Source organism: Schistosoma haematobium, chromosome 4, assembly GCF_000699445.3.
Source record: "Schistosoma haematobium chromosome 4, whole genome shotgun sequence".
NCBI classification, from domain to species: domain Eukaryota; kingdom Metazoa; phylum Platyhelminthes; class Trematoda; order Strigeidida; family Schistosomatidae; genus Schistosoma; species Schistosoma haematobium.
The window spans coordinates 8996262-9023822 of NC_067199.1; the positions used below are offsets into that span (position 1 = coordinate 8996262).

The window sequence follows — 27561 nt, forward strand, 5'->3', positions numbered from 1 at the left end:
TTTACGTCTGCATTAGATCTTCTACGTTCATCGACGATGCCGACCAGGTACATGGGAGATTCCACATCTTCCAGAGCTTCTCCATCAAATGTGATTGGGTAGGTGTTCTTCGTGTTGTATTTGAAGATCTTACTCATTCCTTTGTGTATGTTGAAACCCATTGCTCCAAAGGCTTCTGCTACACTAGCTGTCTTCATCTGCATTTGTTCGTCTGTATGGGATAGAAGAGCTAGGTCATCTGTGAAGTCCAAATCTTCTAATTGAATGTCCATTGTATTCCGTGCTTATCGTCAGATTTGAAGGGTCTTCATAAACCAGTCGACCAACAGTAAAAAGAGAAAGAGGGAGAGTAAGCAGCATTGTCTGACCCCGAACTTCACTTGCAATGAATCTGTCAGCTGTCCTCCATGCACGACCTTGCACTGTAGTCCGTCGTATGAGTTCCGGATAGTGATGACAATCTTCTCAGGAACTCCATAGTGTCGAAGAAGTTTCTATAATGTTCTCCTATCTACACTGACAAACGCTTTTTCATAATCAATGAAGTTTATGTATAGTGACGAGTTCCACTCAACTGATTGTTCAACGATAACCCTTAGTGTCGCGATTTGGTCTGTACACGATTGATCCTCACGGAATCCAGCCTGATTTCGAAGACGGGCGCCCACTGAGTTTTTCATCCGGATCAGCAATATTCTGTTGAAAAACTTTCCTGGTACTGACAGTAGTGTGATACCTCTGTAGTTTTCACATTTGCTCAGATCCTCTTACTTTGGTATCCTGATGAAGTGTCCTTCTTTCCAGTTCAAAGGCAATTGTGTTTCCCCCAAAATCTTCCTGAATAGAGCATGAAGCATACTTTCAGTTACTTCTATATCTGACTTCAGAGCTTCAGCTGGTATATTGTCAGGTCCTGCTGCTTTCCCGCACTTCATTTGTCTGGTGACCATCCTGGTTCCTTCAATCGTTGTTGGAGTGACATATAATGGAAGGTCTGTGGGTGCTGCTTCCATGTCCGCTGGATTCAATGGAGTTAGCCTATTCAAGGGTTCCTTGAAATGTTCCACCCATCTGTTCCGCTGTTCTTGAATTTCAGTGATTGGCCTGCCTTCTTTGTCCTTGGCCGGTCTCTTTGGTTTACTATATCACCCTGTTAGTTTCTTCGTTGTATCATAAAGCTGTTTCATATTTCCTTCTCTGGAAGCTTTTTCCGCAGTCGTCGCTAGTTCTTTCACGTATTTCTGCTTGTCCGCTTTAATGCTCTTCTTCACTTGCTTGTTTGCTTCAATGTACTCGGCTTGTGCCTTGACTTTCTCTGCTGTCTTTTTGTACTTCCTTTCTTGTCCAGGGTTTCAATAGAGATCCATTCCTTTTCGAGTCCCAGCACCTCCTGACACGTTGAAATTAGTGCTTCTTTGATACTTATCCGATTTCCCTCCATAGTAATTTCTTCTTCTTTTAGTAGACCATGTAAGGCATGGAACCTACTGTTGAAGGCTACCATGAATTGGTTGTTTGTCAGTATCTCGAAGGAAGTCTGTACTGAACTTTTATAATGCTGTTCCACCAGTGTTTCCAGTGTTTCTTTAGTTTCAGTTTCATCTCAGTCACAACCAGGTGGTGATCTGAAGTTATGTCAGCTCCTCTCCTGGTTCTCACGTCTCTCATTGTCCTCCTGAATTCTTTAGTGATACAGATATGATCCGTCTGGTTCTCTGTAGTGTAATCTAGTAAGACAAATGAAGCTTTGTGTGTGTGTTTGTGGGGTAATATTTTGCAACTTATAACCAGTTTGTTGAATGCACATAGATTTGCGAATCTCCCGCCACTCTCGTTTCTTTCTCCCAGTCCATATCGTCCTATGACATCTCCATACCCGGTGTTGTAAATTCCGACCGTGGCATCTAGATGACCTATCAGGATGGTCAGGTCCTTTACTGGGAACGTCTCTACGCTTGGCTACAGTATCTCGTAAGATGGATCTTTATCGTCGTCGTTGCCATCATTGGTGGGTGTATAATATTGGATAACATTCATTGTGATTCCCACCTTTTTTGTTTTGAAAGATGCTTAGACGATCCTGGATCCATGAGATTCCCATCCTACATGTGCATTACATGCTTTCTTTGAACAGCATGACAGCAACTCCCTGAGTGTTGGACCATTTCCTTCTTCGTGACCAGAGTACAGAAGCATTTCTCCCGAACCTAACCTTTGTTGTCCGGGTTCGATCCAATGGGTTTCGCTAATTCCAGCACCGTCAATTTGTATCTCCTCATTTCCGTAGCTACTTGGGACCGGTAATAACTCTAGAAGAGCTACAGGCGGAGTTCAGCAGTAGAATGGGGCATATTTAACAACTTAGTAGCCAGTTATTTATTTTTACAAACACGGAACCAGACAACACTTCCTACAGCGGTTTAAAATACAACTTGGTTACGCAAACCAAGCGATTTGAAATTGGATTTGAATTTATAAAACTCAATAGTTTATAATTTTTGTATCCAAACAACTGTTTTTTATATTAATATTAGAAGGGATTTAAATTATTTCGCAATAGATCAATGGATGATGCGTTGTGTTTGGGGCGATACAAGTCTCGATCAACACTGGGATGCAGGTAAATCTAACTGACAGGCTCGAAATAGGACAAAAGGAGTGTAAGGGATTCCACTACTGGCCACAATCTACCTATTCTGTATGAAACACTGATATTTTTTCTCTACTTTTATTAAATACAGCCGTTTAGTGAACTTAAGTTAGTTCCAATCAATTTCTATGTGCTTTACAATTAAATGAATAGCAACGTTAAAAAATATATCCAAAGACTATGAAGTGAATGACCAAAATGCTAATTGATATCGATTACAACTTTACATCCTTTCATATCTGCATTTTATACTCGTATGGACGCTCATTACTATGCAATAATAATTTTGTAATGTATGATGCAGAACAAAGAAAGGTTAACAAGAAGTGATATCCAATGAGCGAAAAGATTCGATGCAACATATGTATAAATAAAAGCATAAACACTATAAATATGCCATTAAAAAGTTTATCGGAAATAACTCATCTAAATGAGGTGAAATAAAATGTAAGTCAATGAACTATTCATAAACTTATATTTAAGGGTTAAGTATGTTGGACTGTGACTTTCAATTATTGTTGTTTCATGCTCTTAAATTCAGCTAAATTGGTCACAGTTTAGTTGTGTAGTTTCACAACATACCGATGTAGTACCTAGGCAATGGAGTGAAATTCTACATTGCTACTGAATTGCTGTATTGGTATTACTCTAGTAGAGGAGATTCATAGAAATTTGACCCAAGGTTTTATCACAGAATGATGACAGTTATAGTGTCAGTGAAAATCCAGGAGGACTGCACTGGCGTTTTGTCCTAGATTGGGACTAACTTCACCACAGCACTAAGTCTAGCGATAAAACCACGGTATCTTAAGATCATTTAGTTAAGACCTATTGGTTCAAATTCTTGACTTCAAACCAAATGATGATATAATCATGACCATCACCCAATACTATCAATGAGGGGTTTCGCTTCATTGTTAATACTAACTTATATATTAATCTGGGATCAAAATTGCAATTTAGATCATTATTATCATTATGCAGACTATTGTAGATAAAAGAATAACTTAGTAATTCAGTCATAAACAGGGTACATAATTATAAGTTTTTAATTAACTCATTCACCAGGTACCTCGGTATGAGCAACACCAAATGTGAAGGCTAATGATACTACCCGGTTACCCAGACAGAAGTAGGTGGGGTGGGGTTCAAATCTGGGAATAAGCGGGCGAAAGTACAACGCCCTGACCATTAGCTATATATGCGTATTTGACCAAAATGATACACCATATTAGCATAGCGAAATTAGATTATGAAATCCAATACCAAAATAGTGGAGGGAGTAATAGTATCAGTAGTAGTAAGAGAGAAAGAAAGAATCCGTAAGACAAAATGTCAGACAATTTTGGAACTCAAGATCTAGAAGAAGACAAGAATTACATGTATTTTAGCTATTAAAACCAATTTTGAGCAACGTCACATATCTCCAACTCAATAATTGAAAACTTTAACAAATACAGATATGTGAAATTCAAAATAAGTAAAATTAATAGGTTTCAAATGTACATCTTATGAGTAAGTTAAGTCACCAAAATAAAACCGGAATAAAGCTTTACTTATATACAGAGACACTATTTGCGAAGAAAACCTAGAATATGTTATTAGCTAAAAGACAATTAGAAGTAGATGCATACAATGATATACAAATTAGAATACTTAAATGTATAGTTAGTAATATGATTCAAAGAGAGGAATTTTAGATATCTTACCGATTAGTTACACCAAGTTATGTTTTGTTCAGTCACGAAAATAGACGTTTTAAAACAGACTCACGATTTATAAGTATTTTACTATCTTCGACGTGAATTAACTAACATCAGTAGTGTTAGTTACTGAAGGGGTTTATAAAGATTGTTGAATTTCATGACAGTTTGTGATGGTTAATATTAGTTGTAAATTTTTAATATTATGGAATAACGTAGCACTTAATAGGTACCTAAGGTAACAGTAATTAATCGGAAGTTCTAAGCTACTCTTTAGCTTACAAAACGAAGTACTATTCGGTATGATTAAAAGTCAGTTATACACATTGTAAAACCTGATCATAATAAGAAATTTTCTCATAGTTGTGATAAAAGTGTAGTTCTAGCATACTCTTTACATAACCTAACTTTAACCACACTTTAGATACTAAGGTTAGTGGTACCGCCCAGGTATCTAGACCCAGTAGATGGAACGAGATTTGAACTCAATGGATGAGAGAGCAATAGCTCAGTGGTTATGGCGTTCAAATAAGTCGCAGGCTCAAACCCCGTTTAGTGAGGTAGTATTACAGGCTAGGAGACAGATACGTGCACCTGTTCATTGGTAAATCTCAACCAAAAAGCCAGGGCTCAGTTATTTACCCAACTGATTTATCGCCCGTATGACTTAATACTGTTAGCTATAGACTTTTTGGAAAATTGACTATTTTAAGGAGGATGAAAGTATGGCTTTGCTAATTTTTCCTTTACAGTTATTCTACAAGGAATAATCTTTATCTATTCGAACCATTTTCTATGGAATTAACCATTTAGACCATATTTGGAAAAAAACACTTAAAAGTATATCGTTTCTTTTCTCATCAAAACAAATATTTCCCATATTTACCATAAAAAAACAATGGATAATTCTGACGATACAATCACATCAAACATTAATGAACAAAGTGTCAAAGAACCATTATATAAAAATTATATTTTCGTATTTATGATTGTTGGTTTGGTAACAATAATTCCTTTGATTATTATCAACATAGCAGTAATGATGAAAAGACGATTATCAAGAATATGTCGCATATTATTACTTTGCATTTGTTTATCACTTGGATCTTGTGTCAGTGCATTAGCATTTACGCATTATGCATTAGGACCGATTGATATAACGTTAACTAAAGGTGATCAAATACTTATTGGTGAGCCAACAAATGGATTTCTAATGAATATACATGAATTACGCTCATTGACTTGTAATCATTTAGAAATCCAATCGAATAAATTAAAAATTCGTGTTTGGACAACACCTATATCACCTCACTATGGACCATTACAGAATTACAGTTTAGTTATACGTAACTGGAGTTTTCCAGCGTTTACCCACCTTCGGCTTAATAATGGTGATTCAATTTATGCACATAATTTTTCTCACCCAACACAAATAATCATTCTTAAAGGTGAAGAATCTATGCAACGATGGATCAAAACTAGTTCATACAAGAGAGGATATGAAAAATGCTGTGCATGGTATATTCTACAGACAGATGTAGAGAATAGACAACAAATAACAGTTGAACAAAATGATATGTACACTTTAATAATGAGAACATCTGCATCGATAGTCAATTATACATATCATTTAAGCGAACCATCAACAGTAGGAAGCGGATATATTGATTTAGTGCGTACGCGTTGGGCACCTAACCCTTGTGATCCAGTCATTTGTGATGGTACAACAGCAACTCTATGCAAAATAACGTCATCTCCGAAAAGTTACGTAATTGACTATACTGTAGAAACAATGACAGCGCCAAACCTTGACTATGCAAACGTTCACATCATTTGTTATCCACGTCATTGGATATTAGGAATTATGTTTGGTTTGCCAACTATTCTAATTGTAAGTCTGATTCTTATAACACATGCATGTATTAAAAAACAAAAGAAACAGTTTAAATTCTCTGATACAAGTATTCAACAAACACCTTTTACTGATTTAAATATTAAACAAATGAAAGGTAAATATGCAACTTCTAACGAGAACCAAAATCATGCATTTGAATTTGATCTAGTGTAAAACTCACTGGCAACTGGTTTATCTTACAACACTTTGTTGTAGTTGCAGTTATAATCGATGACATTATTGATTCCTTTATATTTTTATTACCATAATGTAGCGCTTCTATTGCTGATAACTGCAAATCTTCAGCGTAATTATTTAATTTCTCATCTAAGAAATCACATAGTTTTGCTCCAAAACCTTCTAAAATTTTACATTCTTTTCCACTTTGTAACAATAGTGGGTATTTTTTAAGTGAAGAAAGAGCCTAGAAAAGAAAATAACAAAGTTCATAAATCAAATTAATATTGTCCTACCTTTCTGTAAGCATAGTATGATTTGGCATCTTTGACAAATGCATTTTCCATAGCTTCGGTTATCCAACTTTGAAATAAAAGATTTGGTCCACCATCAATCTTTTTCTTTTTCCGACTATGATATAAAGTATATTGGATGAGTTATGTATGCTAAATAAAGTTTGTGATTTTTAATCTTTGGGAAAACATAGAGTATTTATAAATTTTAAAGTAAACAAATAACTGGATGAGATTGTGTAAGATTTGACATAAAGGTACACTGATCAGTAGATTGATATCAACCTGAAACATTGGTGATAAATTCTACGTAAATATAACGTAGAACCTGGTAAACATGTACATCAGTTCAAGTTGCCATACCTCATTAGTACAGCGAGATAAAGTTGTCAGTAAAAATCCTAGAGCACTAGCATAGGTAGTAACAGTATTAGTGGTAATCGAAAAGATTAGGCATTGAAGATAAGACTCAAGAAAATGTGGATATGTCTAATAAAATAATTTTGTTAGGTAATTTGAAAAGTTAGGACCTAAGGGAAGGCAAAGGGTGAATGCGCTTACACCATTACGAATGATTCTAAGCTATTCCACCCGAAGTCTCTAATCATTGGTTACGATAATCACCTATAATCTATCCATTATTCTGAACTTGTATACATGGCTTAGTTCTTCAAAAGTGTCTATGAGAAGGTTAAATAAGAATGAGGAAAGCGGAAAACCCTGTAGAACACCACTTCCCACTGAAGTCAAGAATATTCCAAGTATATAATACTTCGAAGAAGGGAAAATAGATATTGTTTCTTTGTTCACACCGTTTTTTCCTTCACTTTTCTAGGGTTCAACTTTATTTCCCGTTTTTTCGTTTCCCTGGAAGAACAGAAAATGAAAAAGCACTAACGAGTTTAGGATCAACTGCCTAACAACTTACTACTGATGTTTAACTTCAAAAGTCGATTAAGGAAAACCTGCATTTTGAGAAGCAGATACATTGAAAAAAGATTGTGTCGACACAAGGGATTCCTCACATCTCCTTCAAACACATATCCTTACTAACTACAACTAAATGATATGGCCTTTAATTAAAAATATTGCAAACGGATGTGCACACTGCATAACCATACATTATCCCTAATTTTCATAAAACGTAATGGTCAATGAGTAAATAGCCAAGCAAACAGAAAAAACGATAATCGAGATCAATAGGGGGGAATGGAGGCAATACCCTGGTATGAATAAAGGGGAAACGCGCCAAATGTTCGGTTTGTCGCCTATCAGGGAGAAACAGTAAGAATTTCCTACTAGACATTTCTCTGGGAATGTTTCGGATTTTGCACTAAATAGTTTACTTTCCGTTCAAATTTACGCTAAGCCATCTACTTCCTATGTTGAGTTTTCCTTTAATTCTATCTAGCTACCTAGTTTATAAACCTTTAGCAGGGTAACGTCAAAACTATCTAGAGGCATTAATTCGTTAAGTAGAGCTTTTGGTAACCCAACGTCGTGCTTAAAACAAGTTCCAGAAGGAAAAAGATCCTTTAGATGAAAATGTGATAATCTTGTGAACAGAGTCGCAAACGTGCATACGGTTCTACAAAACTTAACTTCTATTATGTCCGATTCGACTACTGATGTCCTTCGGTTTATATTATGCCTTGACCATTTATTAAGTATCAAGGCTACTGTTTCACTTTATATGGATTAGTTTCATTCAAAGTATTACAAAGAGTATCGTCCTTTTATCAAAAGAGACTTTTTACCTTCGGAATTCTATTGGGTGCCACAGTTTTTCTGTTAATTTCACTTTTTGAACTTAACAGTTCATGACTCCTTTTCTTTTAACTTTTTGCCCAAATACTTTAGTTATTCGTTTTAGCCTTTTTTCTTCAAAGTTACATGAAAATCTTTAGGTGATGACTGGATAGTGTAAAAGAAGTAATTGTCAACACTCAAATTATGAATACTTAGTGGATAGTGATATGCAGTGTGATGGGTGCAAAGGGTGGTACCACGAAGTTTGCACTAATTTAACACCTGCAGCTCTTAAAAGGTATAGTAGGCCCGCATGCATATGGTTGTTCCAGCAGGGATGCTTGGATACAACGAGATGGCTGTTAGAAGCACACGAGACCAAGTCGGTCACGTTCAAATCCCTCGTACACCTCCAAATAAATATCTTATCTCTACGATTAACCATTCTCACATCCCTTTATCACCTCGCATCGCTAGGGCAAACGATTCGAGTGCGCGGAACGTTATTCCTGGTCTCCTGAAACCACACTCTAAACTACACGTAGGAGCTCTTAACATTCGAACACTGTGCCAGATAGGACAACAGCCTTACTTAGCTAGAACTTTAGAATCTCGCGCGTCTCCGAAGCGCGCATACAGGATCCGAGTAGCGTCATTCATTTGACCTTACCATGTCAAAGTAACGAACCAACTCGATTTACGCTTCGTGTATCTGGAAGCCCCGATGCTGCTTCTCGTGGCCTCGCCGACATAGGTACAGCACTGAGTCCTAGGGTAGAACTAGCTCTCTTAGAGTGGATCCCAGTAGACAGTCGTTTGTGTGCTATCCAACTAAACGGAACAGTAGGGATCCGAAAAGATAGGGACACTCGTCGTTGCCTCTTCGTCGTCTCTGCCTATTCTCCCACCGACTGCAGCTCAGATGATGTAAAAGATGAGTTTTACAGAAAGCTTTCCGACCTACTCCGAAAAGCCAGGTGCTCTGATGTAGTAATAGTGGCCGGTGACTTTAATGCTCAAGTAGGTAAACTAAGCGAAAAGGAGAGACACCTGGGTGGATCTTATGGTGTCGTGGCTCAAAGAACAGATAATGGCGACCGTCTGTTGCAGCTATGCTCAGATAACCGCCTGTTCCTTGCAAATACTAACTTTAAACATAAGGAAAAACATCTTTTAACATGGAGACCCCCTAATTCGTCCCAACGTTGGACCCAAATAGATCACATCGCTATCAGCCACCGATGGAGAGACTCGATAGAAGACTGTCGCTAATTCTGGAGCACATGCTTAGGTTCGGATCATGCTCAAGTGCGAGAGCGTATTTGTTTGCGTCTTACTGGACGTAGGAAAGACGCTGCAAGGAAACCTCTTAGGACCCTAATTAATGATGGTCAAGCTAAGAGTATATTTGAAGAACAACCAGAAAAACAGTTAGGCAGCCATGTATGTGATGCCCACCCCGAGGCAGCATGGAATGATATCCGAAAAGCTGTGGAAACAGCAGTGATGTCTGCTAGTACGGTAAACCATAAGGTTAGGGAGAAACACTGGATCTCAGCAGCATCTACCACACTGAGAGATGCTCGAAAACTCATTCCATCTGGTTCTGAACATAATGAAGAGTGGAGTCAGCTTAAGGGCAAGCTGACAAGAAGTCTACGCAATGATCGTGGATAGTGGTGGGTAGCGAAAGCAAGAGAGGTGGAAAAGACAACAGCAATAGGTAATAGCAGACAACTGTTCAGACTTGTTAAGGAAACTGGAATTAGGAACCCGACTGTTAGCGAAACCATCACAGAAAAAGATGGACATATTATACATTCTCAATTCAGGAGACTGGATCGATGGGCAGGAAGCTTTAGGGATCAGTTCAACTGGCCTTCAGCCACACTTCGGTTTCCCACGATCTCTAGTCAACCTGAATGGCAAGTTAGTGTAGGTCCTCCGACTCTTTACGAAGTTGAAAAAGCCATAAAAAATCTGAAACGAGAGAGAGCAGCAGGCTCTGACAGGTTTACTCCTGAGATTTTTAAGGATGGTGGTCCAGTATTAGCAGTGAGATTAACTGGGGTCTTAGGTAGAATTTGGGAACTGGACGTAATCCCATCTGACTGGTCTCAATCACTGATTGTGCCAGTTTTTAAGAAAGGACAAAAGTCCTCTTGTGACAATCACAGGGGAATCAGTTTGACTAATATAGTGTCTGAAATATTGGCTTCAATAATACTTCGACGCCTAACTAAAGCTCGTGAAGAGCAGACTAGAGAAAATCAGGCTGGTTTTCGACCTGGACGTGGTTGTATAGACCACATATTCACACTACGTCAGGTCTTAGAACACAGACACACGTTTAGACGCCCCACAATTGTAGTATTTCTCGACCTTAAGGCAGCATTCGACTCTGTTGATCGTGAGGTTCTATGGCAGTGTTTGTCATTGAAAGGAGGATCAAAGAAGTACATTAACCTTGTAAAGGCTCTCTACTCGAACACAACTGGTAGAGTGAGAGCTTATGGCGAACTGTCATCAGAATTGATTACCTCAAGTGGTGTTCGTCAGGGCTTCCCACTCTCTCCATTCTTGTTCAACTTTGTCGTCGACGTACTTTTAGACATAACACTTTTCTCATCTAAATTTACAGGGGTTGAACTTCTAACGGAAGATTCACTTTCTGACTTAGAATATGCTGATGACATAGTTCTATTTGGTGAAGACGCTGACAAAATGCAGTCTTCTGACCACTCTAAGCAACAATGCAAGCATGTTCGGAATGCGATTCTCCCCCTCGAAATGCAAAATGTTGCTTCAGGATTGGGTTTCATTGACACCCGAACTAATGATAGGGAGTGAAGTAATTGAGCGTGTCGATCGATTCACTTATCTTGGAAGTCTCATCAGCCCTTGTGGTCTGGTGTGTGACGAAATCTCAGCACGGATACAGAAGGCTCGACTAGCTTTTACCAGCTTGCGTCATTTATGGTGTACGCGAGATATCCGTCTATCAACCAAAGGACGTGTTTACTGCGCAGCAGTTCGTTCCGTCCTACTTTATGGCAGTGAAACATGGCCGGTAATAGTAGAGGATATTCGTTAGTTACTAGCATTTGATCATAGGTGTCTTCGAAACATTGCTCGTATGTCAGGCGTTTTAACTGGGATGGTAGATACAGAGGATACACCTAGGGGAGTTGGAAAACCCTGATATCAAACCAATGGTGTACATAGGCCCCAGAATCCCGAGAGAAAAAATGGCGTATGAACCTATTGGTCACCAGTTACCATGGGACTGCATTTTCTAACGTTGCTCTGCTACCTTTTGGATTAGACCTTTGGGCTAAAGGCCCGGGGAGTGGCCCCCTAAGAAAATTACGTGCCTCGATTTGGGCGCCCGGCAGTACGTTGGTACTCACACAAATCAAATGACGAAGTGTGGTGCATATAAACTTGGTGCCTCATTGTACCAATGTTTAAATAAATGAATTTTATAGAGTCAAGGAGAATGAAAGTCCTGAGGCCGAAACTCGTTTTAAGCACGAAGTTAAGTTAATAAAAGGTCTACCTAGCGAACTAATGCTTCTAGATATCTTTGGAGTTACCCTGCCAAATGTTTATAAACTAGGTAGCCGGACAGACTTAAAAGACAATCAAACCAAGCTATCGAAGGTGATATTTAAATCTCTGAATAAAAGGTATCCAATACTGTGAAAACGAAATAAACTTAAAGGAAGTACCTGTCACACAATGACCGTGTGAAATGGCGTGAATCTGAAAAATTACGACTATGAATAGATGCGTGGGAAAAGGACCTTAGAATTGAAGATTTTCGGGCGGTGGGGATCCGGAAGAGAATAACTCCGATTGGAAGAGCTTTATAGAACGACAACTAAGTTGATTTCTGGAATCACAAAGCTGTAGTTTGATGCGGGACTAGAAAAACTAAGTCTATTCTTCTCGTCATACGAAAGGACTAGAATAGATTTCATGAGTCTATAAATTACTTAATAAGATTTTTGTGAACAACACCCTCACTTTAGTTGTCTTTAAGGATAAAAACTTCACGAGGAAACTACAAAAGTTACTAGCCCAGACGACTATCGACTTTTCTTTTGGATCAACGAATGAGACCCCTTACCTCAACGAGTGGTTTAATGTCCAGTTATTTGTGTGAAAAATCCAGGAAACCAGACAGTTTGGTGTATTTTCCATATATTCAAACCGATTTATCTTGAGGAATGTCCCATTTCTTACCGTCCTGTTTACTTTGAAAGTTCAGTGAGACCATGATTTGGGGACGTTATTGAAGACATACTGAAGTGACCTTTAAAAACAAATTTACATAATAGGTATTAACCCAGCTAGGTTTTAATAGGATAACAAACTTATTAAGGGATTCCGAATAGAGTTTAGGTTGGAAGTGTGTAGTACGAGTCCACGTTTATGTCATTAACTAACATCAGCTTGAACGCTATAACACCTTAAGCTATGTATATAGCTTGGACGGATGAACTCAGAAAAACCAAGGCATATCTTGAATATAATTAGTTCGTCTGTTAAACCATAAACCCGTCGATGCGGACTGAGTAAAACTTAAAACATGGGTAAAACTTACTTTGCCAGTGTGTTCATCTTATTGAAGTTTTAATAAATAAAGCAGAAACTTTATTTCAGGCGGAATTTTCGCAAATGCAAAAGGCCGAGACCAGACCTTGAACTACTCGGTGAAGCATTCAAACAATCTTCATGATTCAATGTAAACGAACAAAAAGAATAACTTTTAGCTGTGTTTGAGCAACGTTCTTTCTTTGTATTTACAAATGCTGTTTAAGACATTAATCTCCTGGTGAAGTTTAACAAGTTTGTTTTTCCATTGTAGTTGATTAATTCAAATGGTTTAAATGGTTCGAATGGTTCAAATGGTTGTGGACGGAATAGAAGGAGCTTTCGCTTAACAGGCTTCCGTGTCTAATAGCAGGGGATCACCAAATCCTCCAGGCAGGAACCTAGGTATGTTAACAATAAAACAGGGAAAGAAATTAATAAATCATAGTGCGATACTATCCTTAGTCCTTAAGAATAGATCAAGTTGCCTCTTAAAGGACTCCTGAGAAGCCGCTTGTACTAGCTCTGCCGGCAGCGAATTCCAGCATTTGACAACTCTTAAGGAGTAGAAGTTGTGTCTACAGTCCGTTCTGCTATGTCATGTTTCCAATTTCTGGGTGTTACCTCTTAGTTTATTATTCGAACTAAGCTTAAGTAGGTGCTTGAGATGATGTCCAGAAGTTTTAAGGATACTGTAAGCCATCATAAGGTCACCTCTAAGACGTCTATACTCTAATGGGTAAAGGTTAAGTGAATGGAGGCGCTCTTCGTAAGGTTTAAATTTGAGTTCTCGAACTAATTTCGTGGCTCGCCGTTGGATACGCTCCAAAGTGACCTTGTCCTTCTGGAGTGAGGAAGGAAATACTCTGTTTCCGTGCTCTAAATGGGGACGGATAAAACTATTGAAGATTATAAGGAAAGTTCTTACGTCAAACTGACCAAAAATGCGCCACAACATAACCAGTGCAAGGTTTGCTCGGAAGGCATTTTCGTCACAGTTAGCATAAGACTTTAAATCATAGGGCACCAGGACTCCTAAATCTTTTTAGACTTGGGATACTACTAGACAGGAGTTTCCTAAGTTGTAACTGCAGTCTGCAACATGTCGCATATGGACCAATTTACACTTTGAAGTGTTAAAGGTAAGTCCGTTATCGTCTGCTCAACTTTGAAGTCGAGTCAGATCCTCCTGAAGTGCCTGTATATCGTCTTGGTTGCGTATCTCTCCAAAGTTTAGCGTCGTCGGCAAAAAGTAATAAGTCTGAGAATACCTGCTGAGGAAGATCATTTATGTGGATCAAGAAGAGAAGAGGTCCTAGTACTGAGCCCTGGAGGACCCCACTAGGACATTCCATAGCCCGAGATAAAGTGAAATTAACCCTGACCTTAAAATGTTGATTTTTCAGGTATGAAGTGAGCCAATCGATTAGAGGTGGTCTGATACTCAATCGTCTGAGCTTATTGATAAGACATGTATGGTTAACCTTATCAAAAGCTTTTGAGAAATCTATGTAGATGATATCAACCTTTCCCTTGCGATCGAGGATGCTTGTCCATCTGTCAACCGCAGTCAGCGGGTTGGTTATACAAGAGTAACCCTTCCTGAAACCATGCTGTTGGGGTGAGAAGAAATTTAAGGACAGTAGATAGTCGTTTAAACCGTCGCATATCAGGGACTCCATGAGTTTTGAAGGTAATGACAGAAGAGCCACCGGCCGATAACTTGAAGGTTCATTGCGTCGACCACCTTTGAAAATTGGTGTGATGTGAGCCAGCCTCCAATTTTCCGGTAGTTTTCCTCGACTTAGCGAGTGTGAGAACATCACGCTAAGCGGCGTTGCCAAGATTGAGGCTGCTTCCCTCAGTATGGCGGAATGGACCATATTCGGGCCAGGAGAAATGTCTAATCCTAAGTGCTGCAGTCTCCGGAACACCAAGTCAGCGCTTAGGTTCACTTCGGAAAGTCCTGTGGACTTGCAAACGAAACCGTCATCAGTAAAGTTAATGTGTGAAGATGCCACAGGTATTCAGAGCTTGACAACGCTTTAACCAGTAACACATTCTAATATGAGTCGTACCCACCAAGTGAAATCAAACGACAGAAACGAGGAGGTTCGAAAATATATTTGATAGACTATCAATATATCGAGGATCGTCTGATCTAATCTGACATGCGATTGCAGGGGTTTTCGAGCACGGCGTTCCCACTCGTGATCTGGTGCGGATGCATGACCGAGCGCCTTCAGCTAGGTAAGTCCATTAAAACATGTGGTCAGCGTCCAATGTCGAAAACTTACAGAGCCATTTATTTGTGGGATTTATTTACCGCTGCAAGTGTTTCATGAGTATTTCCGATGAGTTCACGTTTCTTCCCAAGTGACCATTAGTATGAATTCCTCAGACGATTAGTTCGTTCCTGAATGTAAAGTAGGAAAAACAATATTTTGACATGGTGTATCCGGTATGATGTATGGGTATTTTGTTTTAAATTTGCAAGTAGATCGATATACGGCTTTTAATAACGGAAGCGAGGAAAACGTAGGACGTAACACAGTGTGGGAAAAGTAGTTGCCGACGCACAAGCTGTGACACCTTTTTGAGACTGTCATACAGTGCGACGAGTGAAAAGAGATGGTATTGTGAAGTTTGCACGAATCTAACGCCCGCGGCTTTCCAAAAGTTCAGTAAAAATGGCTGCGTGCTGTTTTGGCGGCAGTATTGCTCGAACGCACACAGCTTTTTAACCTAAGTCATTTCAAAGATGAATGCTGCCAAAAGCGTAGTAGCAGACGAGGGCCAGACACGTCGGACAGTACTCACTCTATCGATAGATAGATTGATGTGATGTCACCTCAAATAAGGTCAGAAACGGTTGACTCACTTGGATCAAAGGAGGAAAAACCGACTTCAAAGCGGTCTGTCCCAAATAAAACTACAAGAAATGAAGTTTACTCTGTCACATATTATCTAAATTGTATTCGGCAGGAAACACATAAGAAAACAAGGCTAGGCCTGTTTCTGTCAGGAAAAAACTGACTCCATAACTCGTCCGTTATCTCCCAGAATCCCGCGGTGAGTTTAATGCGACTGTGGTCGCCACTCCAACGAAAGTTTGTTAAAGTGTACACATCAAGAACAAGAAAGGACATAACGTATTAAGGAAAACTCAACCTCCCTTTAAAGTGGCAGTGAAATTTAAAGCTGTGGTAAGTCAGTTATCTTTCGCAAAATCAATAAGAGTGAACGCTCAGAACCTAAGACTGGTTTCGAGCAGGAGATTGGGTCGATCAAACCGTGGATTGAATTCTTTGCCGTCAACATCAATGCTTGCTGGTCAGTAACTCCACTATCCCTCCTTTTGACTTAATAAGGTTTATTCGTAGGTAAATTATCATATCTCGCGCAGTGCTCAGTTTCGTATGCTGCTGGTACACGCTATTTCTTTAATTGCAATCTTATAAGCCTATCAGGCGGTTACGAAACAATGTCTTTGTGTAAGGCAATGATCCAAAGCTTTAAGTGATAATAGTTTGAATTATGGTTATCTAACCGGAATATATGCATTGAGAAGGGTATAGAACAGGATAAATGTCTACAGAATTGGGCGGAAGCGTATAAAAACTATCTCTGTGGTTTCGTTTCATAATGTAAAAAACAAGATTTAAAGAAGTAAATGAATTTACCTAACAGGCAGAAGGAAGAATATTTTCAGCAGTCGGATAATCTATTTCCTTTAAACTGTCTGTATTGTACATCACTTTCCCGATCTTTGGTCTTGTCAGGCCACATTAACAGAACCAAATTCAGACCAAAGTTCGTTACTGAGAGGATTCAAACTAGTTTGAACAAAAAGAGAGAACTGTTAAGTCTATCGAAGCGTCCAAGTCACCCAATTGGGATACGCATGAAATCAAGGTTCACAAAGCAACGATTTACCGAATATGGCTGGTCATTATTGAATAATATACAAAAATTAGTTACAAACCTCAGTTTGTGTGGTGTCTGTGGCGTTTACAGTGTTTTTTGTCTGAAGTAAAAAGGCTCAGATAGTGCAAAATGAAAGTCGTTGGCTGTATCTAAGCTTAATAGTGGTTTATCAACGAGCGGAAAGGGAACTAGCAGCAGGCGATATGGAAGCTGTCGCATTTAAACAAGGATTTAACGATTACACAAAATTGCGAATAACTGCTACAATGATTGAGACGAAGTAATTATGATGACAAATACAATAAATGTTATAAATGTCTGTGTGAATATCTCAGAATAATACACGACAACATACTCGTAGAAATTACTATGAATACAACCATTTACTGAATACCAATACGTAGTAGAAGACAATATACAAAAGGGTCGAATGAAAGTAAATAAGGACATAGAGCGTAAAACAGATTTAACAATCTGTATTTCGGCACGTTTGATCCACAGATAAGCTTGCAGCTGAACAAGTTAGAATCTAGACAACTAAGTAGTATCTATGATTCAGGAGTGAAATAATGCACAAGCCATTCATTCCCCGACCAGGCTACATTCCAAGTCTCTAAAGCCCATTGGTTCGTTGGGTTTATCAATCGTAATTTCTGTCTAAACGAATCCAAAATGACTCTATATAAGATAAAATTGAGAAAGTTCGACGCCATTTCATAAGACTTCTCACGTCTGACCAATCGCATAATGATGGATGTGAAGCATGACGCTGGATACCTTATCAGTAAGTGAAATCAAACTTTACCTTTCTTTCCAAAATTCTATATCACGGAACTAAAGTAAACTATGGTGCGTTGAAAGTTTCTAAAAATATTGATTATAACCTTCGGAATCAGGATTTTGAACTAAAGATCTCAATAACATCAAGCGGATCAAAGTAAACTTTCTCTGTCGCACGCTACGCCAGTCTCTGTAATAGGTTATCAGCAAACACCCGGTCGAATCAAACGCTTGCTGAATTTGAATCTCTAAACTGATTTATGGATCATTCCAGAGTTCCTTACGTGCTTGATGGAGCTCACCAAAGCCAAGCTGCATTTAACGATGGATCACCTAACATTTAGGCTTGTGAATAAATAACTTATTGACACCTAGTGGCCACTTCCCAAACACCAAACACTTAACCCACCAATGGCCTCTGTAATTTCATACTGTATATGTTGCAGTCCCAACACCGTGCTTTATTAATTTTCCTTTGTTTATACTTTGCACTTCTTTTCCATAACTATCAAAAAACACTTCCCCTAATGTTTCTTTTTATCTCCATGATATGCTGTTTACTATGGATGGTGCTGCACACATTTGGCGTTAGAAATACCTTGGACCACGACTCAATAAAACTCAATGCAATACTGACAGGACCTTAATCATGAACCTTCAAAACATATGTAATCACACAATTTGAATAATTGTGTCTGAACGTTTACATGCCATTGTCTAAATTGCATTTGGATGCGATAACTAACATATCTTATGGAATTTCCAGTTCAGTCTGTAGACAAATAACTCACTAACCTTGTAAGTGTAGCTCAATTATGGCCGATCATAATAAGCTCAGAATATCTTCAGTTATTGGTTTAAAATATTTATTTTTTATTATTTCTAGCATTCAGAGTGTTTTCTTAGTTACTCATCGTCTTACTCGTAAATTTTGCAACACTAAACCCTGCTATCGTATTTTTTGCTTAGCTATCTGTCCTTATCATCCATTAACCATATATTATCTGACTAGTATATTATAACTCATACCATTAGTTAACTTGATAGTAGTGTGATTTACTAACTGGACGTCTAACTCACAATACAAATACTTTAGCTGTTTCATTTACTTGTAACGTGTAGCTAGTGGAGACAGTGCATTCCAAAAAGGTAATTAACATGGGGCTTGGATTAGGGTAATATTCAGGCATAGCACAAATAAGAGGGCCCAACGTCGCAAAGGAAGGAAGATGTTACTGACCAGCAAACATGATGCGGAGACAACTCCAATCAACTCATATCTGGAGAGCAGAACATTTTGTTAAATTACGGCTCCTTATGGTCTAGCGGGACGCCACGAGCCAATGGTATTGGTGCTAATTTCTTACGCTTGACTTATTTCTGTAAGCTTGAATTAGTTTCACTCCCTACCGAAAAACCCTATTGCAAGAAAAGCTGGACAATTACGCTTAATAGGAGTTCTTTCGTAGCTCTACAAAAGTTATAACAATAAAAACGAGTTATACAAATTTCGACGAAAAAGAAGACAGTTGATATCGGAACACTTTTTTCCTTGTTAAATTTCAAAAATGCACAGAACTAAACTTTCAGCTTTTTTTAATCACTCTCATTTGTACAATCCTTCGTTCATTTAAAGCCGTACTTTGGCTTGTTTTTTTCAACTTGGTGAAGTGTACTTACTTAGAAATGGATCTAATAAAAGAGAATGAGTTGTAGATCACCAACGTAGATGATCTATGTCGAAATGATTGGAGGCCTACTCGAATTAGACGGGAATGGTGTGACGAACCAGCTAACGTCGAAGTCACACCTCGTGGTCAGCACCTTACGTGGACTACCCCACTGCCGTATCAAGGTACTATAGATGCTTTGAAGACAGTACAACACAGAGGACGTTATTGCAGAAATATATTAGTTAAAGTAGATACAAGCGAAAGTAAGACCACTGCCGTATAGGCCAGTCCATGGCGTGCGATTAACTGATGAGCGTTGGTTGTCCCTGATCTTGACGAGGATCGATGATTTGTACGATATTCAATGACCCAACTTCAGGATGAGTTGGCTAGGCCTCAGTTGAATTTCACTGGCGCTACCTAGTCATGCCTTAATTATTCCAGTGAAAATGACCAAACTTCAATCATCCTAACCACTGTCTGTCCTGCTTCTCGCCCCTCCTTTTTTCCCCTCTTGTTGTCTACCACCGACTCCCTGGTTGAGGTCCCAGAGATGGTGCGAAATATTGACTTGAAATTTTATTAGAAATCGTTCAGGATAAAAGCCAGTAGCGATCATTCCGTGACTTTCTCTTACTTTCTCCACAAAAGTGAACATAACTTCTTAAGTTGAAAGAGTTCTTTCAAGTTAAATTTTTGTTAACTCAACTGTTCCCCCAATTATTATTTTTAGAATCTCACTCTCATACACTAATTCTTGTTCGTTGCTGTTCTTTTATCATACACACTGTACATTCTCTATCTCTTCACAACCTCATTGATGTTGTTTGGGGCATATATATTTGGTGCCCCCCTTGTACCAATGTTTATATGTTGAAATAAATAAATAAATAATAAACCACTAAAAACATGTGGAATATATGACTTAACTCTGCGTCACCACTAATACCTCCAAAATATACCTTGGATCACTATCAAGAAGGACAAAATAATAAGTTAGAGTTGACGTCTTTGAATAACTGTTAAGGACTTTAATTCCATTGATGCTCGACTACACACGCAACCTCCGCAAAGCGCCTCAACCCGCATATTTAACTATAGCAAACCTATCTTACAACCAACTTCGATTATTAATTTTGGTTGAGTCCTTTTATTAACTTACTTGACAAACAGACAATGTTATTCGAATAGTAACAATTCGCATATTTTTGTGTACCGTTATGTTAACTAGATCACATGACAGACTAGCTAAAATGTTGATTGCTTAAATATCACTCGAGATTCATCCTCCTCCCTATGTGTATATGAACTCGAATCCTATTATTAGTCCCTGCTTTGCATTGCTGCGCCCTTATACAATTTGACTATAAATTTGCCTATGTAATTGCTCGTATATATTTATTCACCTCTCTGCTTCGAATTCGCTAGATGTGCTTAAAGATTTGTGGTCTGCGATATCCGTAAATAAACTGTAGTTGCCGCTCCTCATTGCCTTCTGATTATAAACACCGTTGAGATTTATATTATAACGGTTGTCGAGGTGGTCAATTAACGAAGCTAAGCCACTACAGAACATTAGAGTCTTACTAACGATTATATTTTAATGCATGAAAATCTACCTCATTTTTATATAGCCAATGTGATCTATAATGTTTCATCCTGAGTAACTTTTTAAAGTAAAGTCTGTGTCATTTGTAACAACTTGATCTTGCCTGTAAACTGGCATGTTTCTCATGTGACATATTGTCTTTTGAGAATATATTATTATTTTTATTATTATTACTTCTTGAGGTGATCCAGGAAACCTCTCTCAGAAGACAAGAAAGGCTCAAGAATCACTTAGATGCATTTTGTTCAATCAGCATTCACTTGAAGTTTAGCCAGAAACATCAAGAAAGTAAAAAGTCATATGTAGAGTTTCTGATTGGCTGATTACTATACTGCTACTATGTTTAGTAGCATTCCAGAATTTTCGGGAAACCCAAGAACATCTAAAATACTATAAAAACCCTATATTTTCTGTACTAAAACGAACATTTATAGTAAAGTGCTTCTCGGATATTTTGCGCCTCTTCTCTTGTGTTCAGGTCGCTGTGTAGTTCTACCTTGGGGGTTACGAGAATAGCTTAGAAACTGAATATAGCGTTCAATTGGCAAGACTTATCATTGTTGTTAATATCAGTATTATGAAGTAAGGAAGTAAGTAAGTAAAGAGTTCTGGCTAAATAATAAATATACACAGATATAAATACCTTACTTCTGTCCTCTTGTCTTCGTTCTCGTTATCCTCTCCAGTCGTCCTGGGAATATATTTTATTAATATTAACAAGGACTTTGTGTTTTTTGATGTAAATAAGTGTGTAACAATAATGCAACGCCTAATGATAATAATATTGTTAGTAATCGTAATAACGATGGTTAAATTGATAGTTAGTCTAGTGAACTAATTTATCATTTGTGTACTTGCTGTGATCTAGACATTTGACCCACTATGTAAAATTATGTGTGAGTCTGATTGAAAGCATGTCTGTACACCAATCTTTATCTCCCTCATTGGCTGTAAGCACAGATATAGAGGAAATTATCCTCTAAAAAGTTCGTGACCCGAAGTGATCAACTTTGTGGAAGCTGGCTCCAATAAATAGTATCCCGTTAACTGAGTATTTATGCAGGCTAAATCTCTTAGTAGTGTTATTATTCAAAAGCCCGAACACCAGTTGTAGAGGTAGTTTAATGTTAGTGATTAGTTCCGTCCTATTGTGGGACTCCTCAGCACTGCGCATCCACGACCTCGCCACCTGCGAGATTCGAACCCAGGGCCTATCAGTCTTGCGCACGAACGCTTAACCACCAGACCACTGAGCCGGTGTTAATGTTTAACTTCGATAATAATAAAGTAGTACAATGAACTTACTACAAGTTACCAATATACATATATCATGTATATGACTAATAAAAATGTGAACAAACACAACAAAATAAGATAGTGTTACAAATGTAATAGTTAATATCAAGCGAATCACACGTACATGTACAGATAATACAGTGAGTATATTACTAGTAATGGTACCCATTCTTTGTTCGCTGCATTGATGCATACTGATCCTCTGAAAAAGCATTAAATATTCTAGCACCTGTAAGTGTATCTTATTCCACAAGTGAGATTATAGAAACTTTAAATGTTTAGCCATTATTATTAGTAAATTCCCTAAGTAAAACCACATACCTACTGTCACTTTACGTTAATACTGTCCCTATGTCATAGCCCAAAGCCGCCAATCAGAAGCAGCGAATTATCGATCGAACCAAGGACGCTTAAAACACGTGCGAGCAGTCTAGAGTCCTGATTGGTCCTGCTTCCTGCCTAGACCAGCCAGTTAAGTCAAGAACACCAATCTCAGCCTCTGCAATATGAATCCTTATACTTCAAACATACTGAGTTCATATACTAATCAAACAGTCCACAACGTAGCATAAAATAGAAAATAACATTTGTATAAAATTTGGCCAAATATGGCTGTGAATGTGGGAGTTAGTGGTTAATAGACAGGGAATAATTCAAGAATGGAAAGTTGTATAATAATAGTTTATAGGTCAAAATAAAGCTTATGATAAGAGGAACATGAATATGAATAGTTTAGTTATTTAACAATTATACGATAAAAATATACTTTTAGTATTGGTCCTTGAATGGATCCCCAAAATTATCATTCATTATGCTTATCGTGACCTAACACCCTAGCAACTTTAACTAAGTTGAATAATATCTTACATTAACAGTATATCACTGTGTCACATGACACATGCATTGTGTCAGACCTGATTAACATACTTTAGTAATTATTGCATTGTTGTTCCGTGCTCTGAACTAGTATACTTAAAACTATCTTCTATCACATGTTTGTTCTCTACATCTAATTTTACTACTTATATCAAACTGATCATGCCTGTTAATCAACAATAGCTAGTATGAGTCTTATCTACTAATAACCTATAAGTTATCATACCTTTGTCTGTTTCACCACAAACTGTTTAGGGTTTATATCCAAATGCTTTGCATCTCCTTTGTTTCTATTTTTTTCAGTATCAGGCTCTCAGTGCACAGCTATGGAGCTTCTTACGCCAGAAATAAACTTAACGTGCGCCTCTGTAGTGGACCAAACAGTATATTAACCAAAAAGGAATAGCAATAAAGTTATTACGTCCAAAAGTTAATATAACAATAAACAAATCATAAATTATTAACGCAAAATAAAAGTTCAGGGACGTTACTCAAGTTAGCTGGCTGTTGAGTGTTTCGTTGTGCTTGGTACCAAAGATCCACAATTATAGATAAGTAATAATTTCAATGAGGTAAATATGGCTCCAGCCAGTTTTCTCGACGTAGAATGCAATAGGAATGTCACAAAAGTTTATAAATATAATTGATAGCTAATCACTTTAGTTATTATATCCACAGGCATGATAGAACGAGACATGTGTATGAGAGTGTATTTATTAATGCACCGTTAACAATGTCGTGCTATGTGTAATTAAAAACGGAAGGAAGTTAGTTATCAAGGTCACATACTTAAACAACAAGTACAATCGTTTAGTGATAAATGTACAGATTGTGGAAATAAACAAAATAAATGCAAAAGCTATCAAAAACTATTTACAAAATAGGTTTATTAGGCCTATCTTCACACCTCCTCCAAGGTCACAGTTCATGCCAGGCGCTCTTTATATCTACTTTATAACTACTATAATATCCTTAAATTGTTGTATTGCATAAATGCTTAGCAGGACCAGGATTCTACCATAACAATTCCGAGTTTGGTTCTGTTGAGCGTTTCCTATGGTCGCAACGAATGTACTGCCTTTTATTTTTACTGTTTCCACCTATTTAACAACCCTATTGGAAAGCATCTTTTATGCGAACCAATGTTGTAAATTATAGATCAAACCTGCTCTGTCGGAAATATATATTATTATCATTAGATGAACAAATTCTTCTCTATAATTGTAGAACGAACAGTTCGAGCTCTAATTTTGGTAATCATCCAATACTATTATTAATTCAATCCAGATGTACGCATTGATTTTCATTCAAGTTCGATTGATTCTGTTATTACTGTACTGATCACTGAATTTAATTTCGTAAATATGCACCCAGAAATATTGATATTCTAGTCCTAATTCAATCTATTAGTTACAGTTAACGACCTCAACAAACTTTCACATCTGATTTGTAGTATCTCTCCGTCATGTTTCTCCATATCAAGCTTTTACAGCATAGTTATCAGTGTTTTCACTTTTAACAAGATAATTATGTTCTTCAGTGAGATATCATTGTCCGAAAGCTTTGACAAACTGCCTTCAGACTTTTAATAATCAAACCAGACTCCCCGTATTTGAAGTAAGATTCAAAGCTTCAGGAACAACGTAGAAAACAGAAGTTTCATGTTGGTTAATCTTTAACTTGACTTCTGTGTTCCGAAATTTTCTTTTGAAGTGGTCAACGTAACCACACTGTGTTTTACTAAAGAATAAGGTCAATTGAGTGTATGGTGTTAGCATTACGGTAACGCTAGAGACTGTTCATAAATCTGCAATAATCATATCCATCTATACTGAAGCTTCTCCACATAGACGTTACTTCAATATCATGTTAACAGTACTGAAATTTAACATGAAATAGATTACAATAAAAATTGACCTTTGTACTGTCTAGTACGATTATAAGCTTACTTTTGAACAGACTTTAATAACTCGGACAGCACGTGACATTGAGTTATTCTCACCTTCATAATAAGTTTTTTAAAGGGGAGTTGTGACATTCAGTACACACATACATCTTATCCTTATGCCCGTGTAATTCTGCGCTTATCCTCATTATGTGTACTTGTCGATCACTCATTATCTTATCCATGCCTGTTTCTTTGCCACACTACACATTAGCTGTTTTGAGCTATATTAACGCTTTTAACGCATAGTATAGCGAGTCGGCATGATTACCTTCGTTTATTTTAATGTTTGTCTGAGTAAACGAATGCCTAAAATAGAATTATCTAGATGTAATATACGGGAGATTTACGTAAATGGCATATTTATTAGTTCATATCAATTGGAGTCAGATACCGGAGCAGAAAACCTTATCGAAGTGTTATCTCGAACGTCAACAACATTACCAGCTATTTGGGATGCGAAACTATATCAAGACCCTTGACATTTCCGTAAGCTGAGAAGTGCTTGCTAAACAATGACGAAAATATATAACTAGGGAACAATAAATGCATCGTATCCCGGAAAGCTAACATGACCGAAGGATATACCTAGTTGAGATCATAAACCTATATCCACAGCATAATCCTTCTCCAAACCAGACGCTCAATATACTTCTAAGATTTTTAGTTAATTGATAGTTGCACAGGGATCCTGTGATTAAAGCTGATCCTTGGTTCTTCCTAACAGTAGCCCCGTTAGAGTGAATCAATCTAATTGAGATCACAATAGTTCAGTTGAGGGGTAGAAATAGGATTGACGAAGATTTGAAAACGATTACGAGAATGCTTCAGAAATCGTAGGTATGCTCAAGCTGAGTAATAGGCAGATAAATTTCGATACAAGGTTGGCTACAGAACTTGTCATTCACTTCGAAAAAGCTTACCTGATGCTACATCAACCTTTATATCCTCGCTTTTCATAATTTATCCACATTCTTCATTTACAGTAGTAAAAATCTAAAAGTCAATCGTTTTCACCGAAGATCCTCTTCTAGTCAACCCAAAAATCCTTATTACAGGGTCACATTGCGACATGTTACGAAAAATACTACCAATACTTATTTTTCAAAACTCTTTCTGTTGACTGAATATATCCAGTCCTAAATAGTAAATTACATCATTACCTTTCAAATATTACATAAATGATACTTAACCATTCGTTTGTTTTTTTCTTTGTAAAAATGATTGATATTCTCAAGTGTGTAATTATGAGCAACGTAGAAGGATTACATTATATTCATCTTTGTACTAGCATAATTTACCAACATGAAAAGTATTTATAGTCATCCATTCTCTTGATTAATCAAATTTCGAGCCAAATACCTAAAAAGAAATCAACAATAATCAATGAAAGCTGTATCCGACTTGCATAATTTTATATATTAGAAAATCATTTCCTTCTAGATCAATTACACAAGAAAAACGTTGCATAATCATTAATTGTCAAGATACATTTAAATTACAGAACAATAAAAGAATGATAAATATACAAATTACAAATAGATGAGTATAATAATTATTAAAATAAATAAATAAAAAACAATTATTGATTCATGGGGAAGTTAAAAAACAAACAAACAATGAGTTTAATACACATACACACACGTACACACAAACACATGACAATCGATAAAATTGAAAGTGGATAAAAACAAAACAAGATTAAAGTTCCATAGTTTTTGGATTAGGTAAATATATTTTCATTTTGTTGTTGTTGTTGTTTGTTTGTCTGTTTGTTTCAGATTATTTTACTATTTAAATAATACAATGTTGTTTATATAAACAAGTTAATTATGAATAAATTTGTCAACTTTATCCTCCTAGAAACAAATGAAAAAAATATTCTAATTCATAATTAAAATAAACTAGTTCTGTGAATAATCAATCAAATGATACATTAAAATGAAATAGTAAACATAATCACAAGTGATTAATTGAATTAACGACGAGACTATAATTTATAGACGAATCAAACAGGTTTAAGATAAAAAAAAAGTTCTCACATTTTAGCGTGAAATTCACTCATCCATTTGGGTAAATAAAGTTTTGACATTATAGTTGATGTCAGTTCGTGATGAAAACCTTGAATGTAATTGTTAGGATTTTCGGAAAACTATACCAATAATTATCATGTTAAGTCTAATGGTGTCCTTGGACTTTAAATGGACATTCCCTATTGGTCAGTATTTATTTCACTTGTTAAATATTGTACAAATGTTGTTTTCTATTTTATGGTACGATGTGGTCTGTTTGGTTGGTATATAAACAGAGTATGTTTGAAATATAACGATTCATATCTCAGAGGCTGAGAATTGCGTTCTGGACTCAACTGGCTGGGCTAGACAGGGAAG

The 27561-nt window shown here is 37.2% G+C and overlaps 2 protein-coding genes across 6 annotated transcripts in view; one reads left to right on the plus strand and one right to left on the minus strand.

Moving 5' to 3' along the window:
- Positions 1-27561, minus strand: part of MUS81_1 (Crossover junction endonuclease mus81) — a 71122-nt gene that overhangs the window by 27221 nt on the left and 16340 nt on the right. The window contains exons 10-13 of one of the 5 annotated variants that reach the window (XM_051215581.1): positions 23718-26533; positions 13076-13466; positions 6721-6835; positions 6429-6671 (exon numbers count right to left, since the gene is read on the minus strand). In XM_051215581.1, coding sequence (XP_051066113.1) covers positions 6429-6671; positions 6721-6835; positions 13076-13092 — 375 coding nt within the window. In that variant the 5' untranslated portion in view covers positions 13093-13466; positions 23718-26533. Of the gene's footprint in view, positions 1-6428; positions 6672-6720; positions 6836-12598; positions 12785-13075; positions 13467-22433; positions 22553-23452; positions 27031-27561 lie in introns of those variants that run through there. The other 4 variants (XM_051215586.1, XM_051215583.1, XM_051215585.1 and 1 more) reach the window with 4 other exon arrangements.
- MS3_00007324 (uncharacterized protein) lies at positions 3063-6814 on the plus strand. The gene is made up of 2 exons (XM_012945185.2): positions 3063-3097; positions 5106-6814. The coding sequence occupies exon 2, from the start codon at positions 5252-5254 to the stop codon at positions 6419-6421; it is 1170 nt and encodes a 389-aa protein (XP_012800639.1). The 5' UTR covers positions 3063-3097; positions 5106-5251; the 3' UTR covers positions 6422-6814.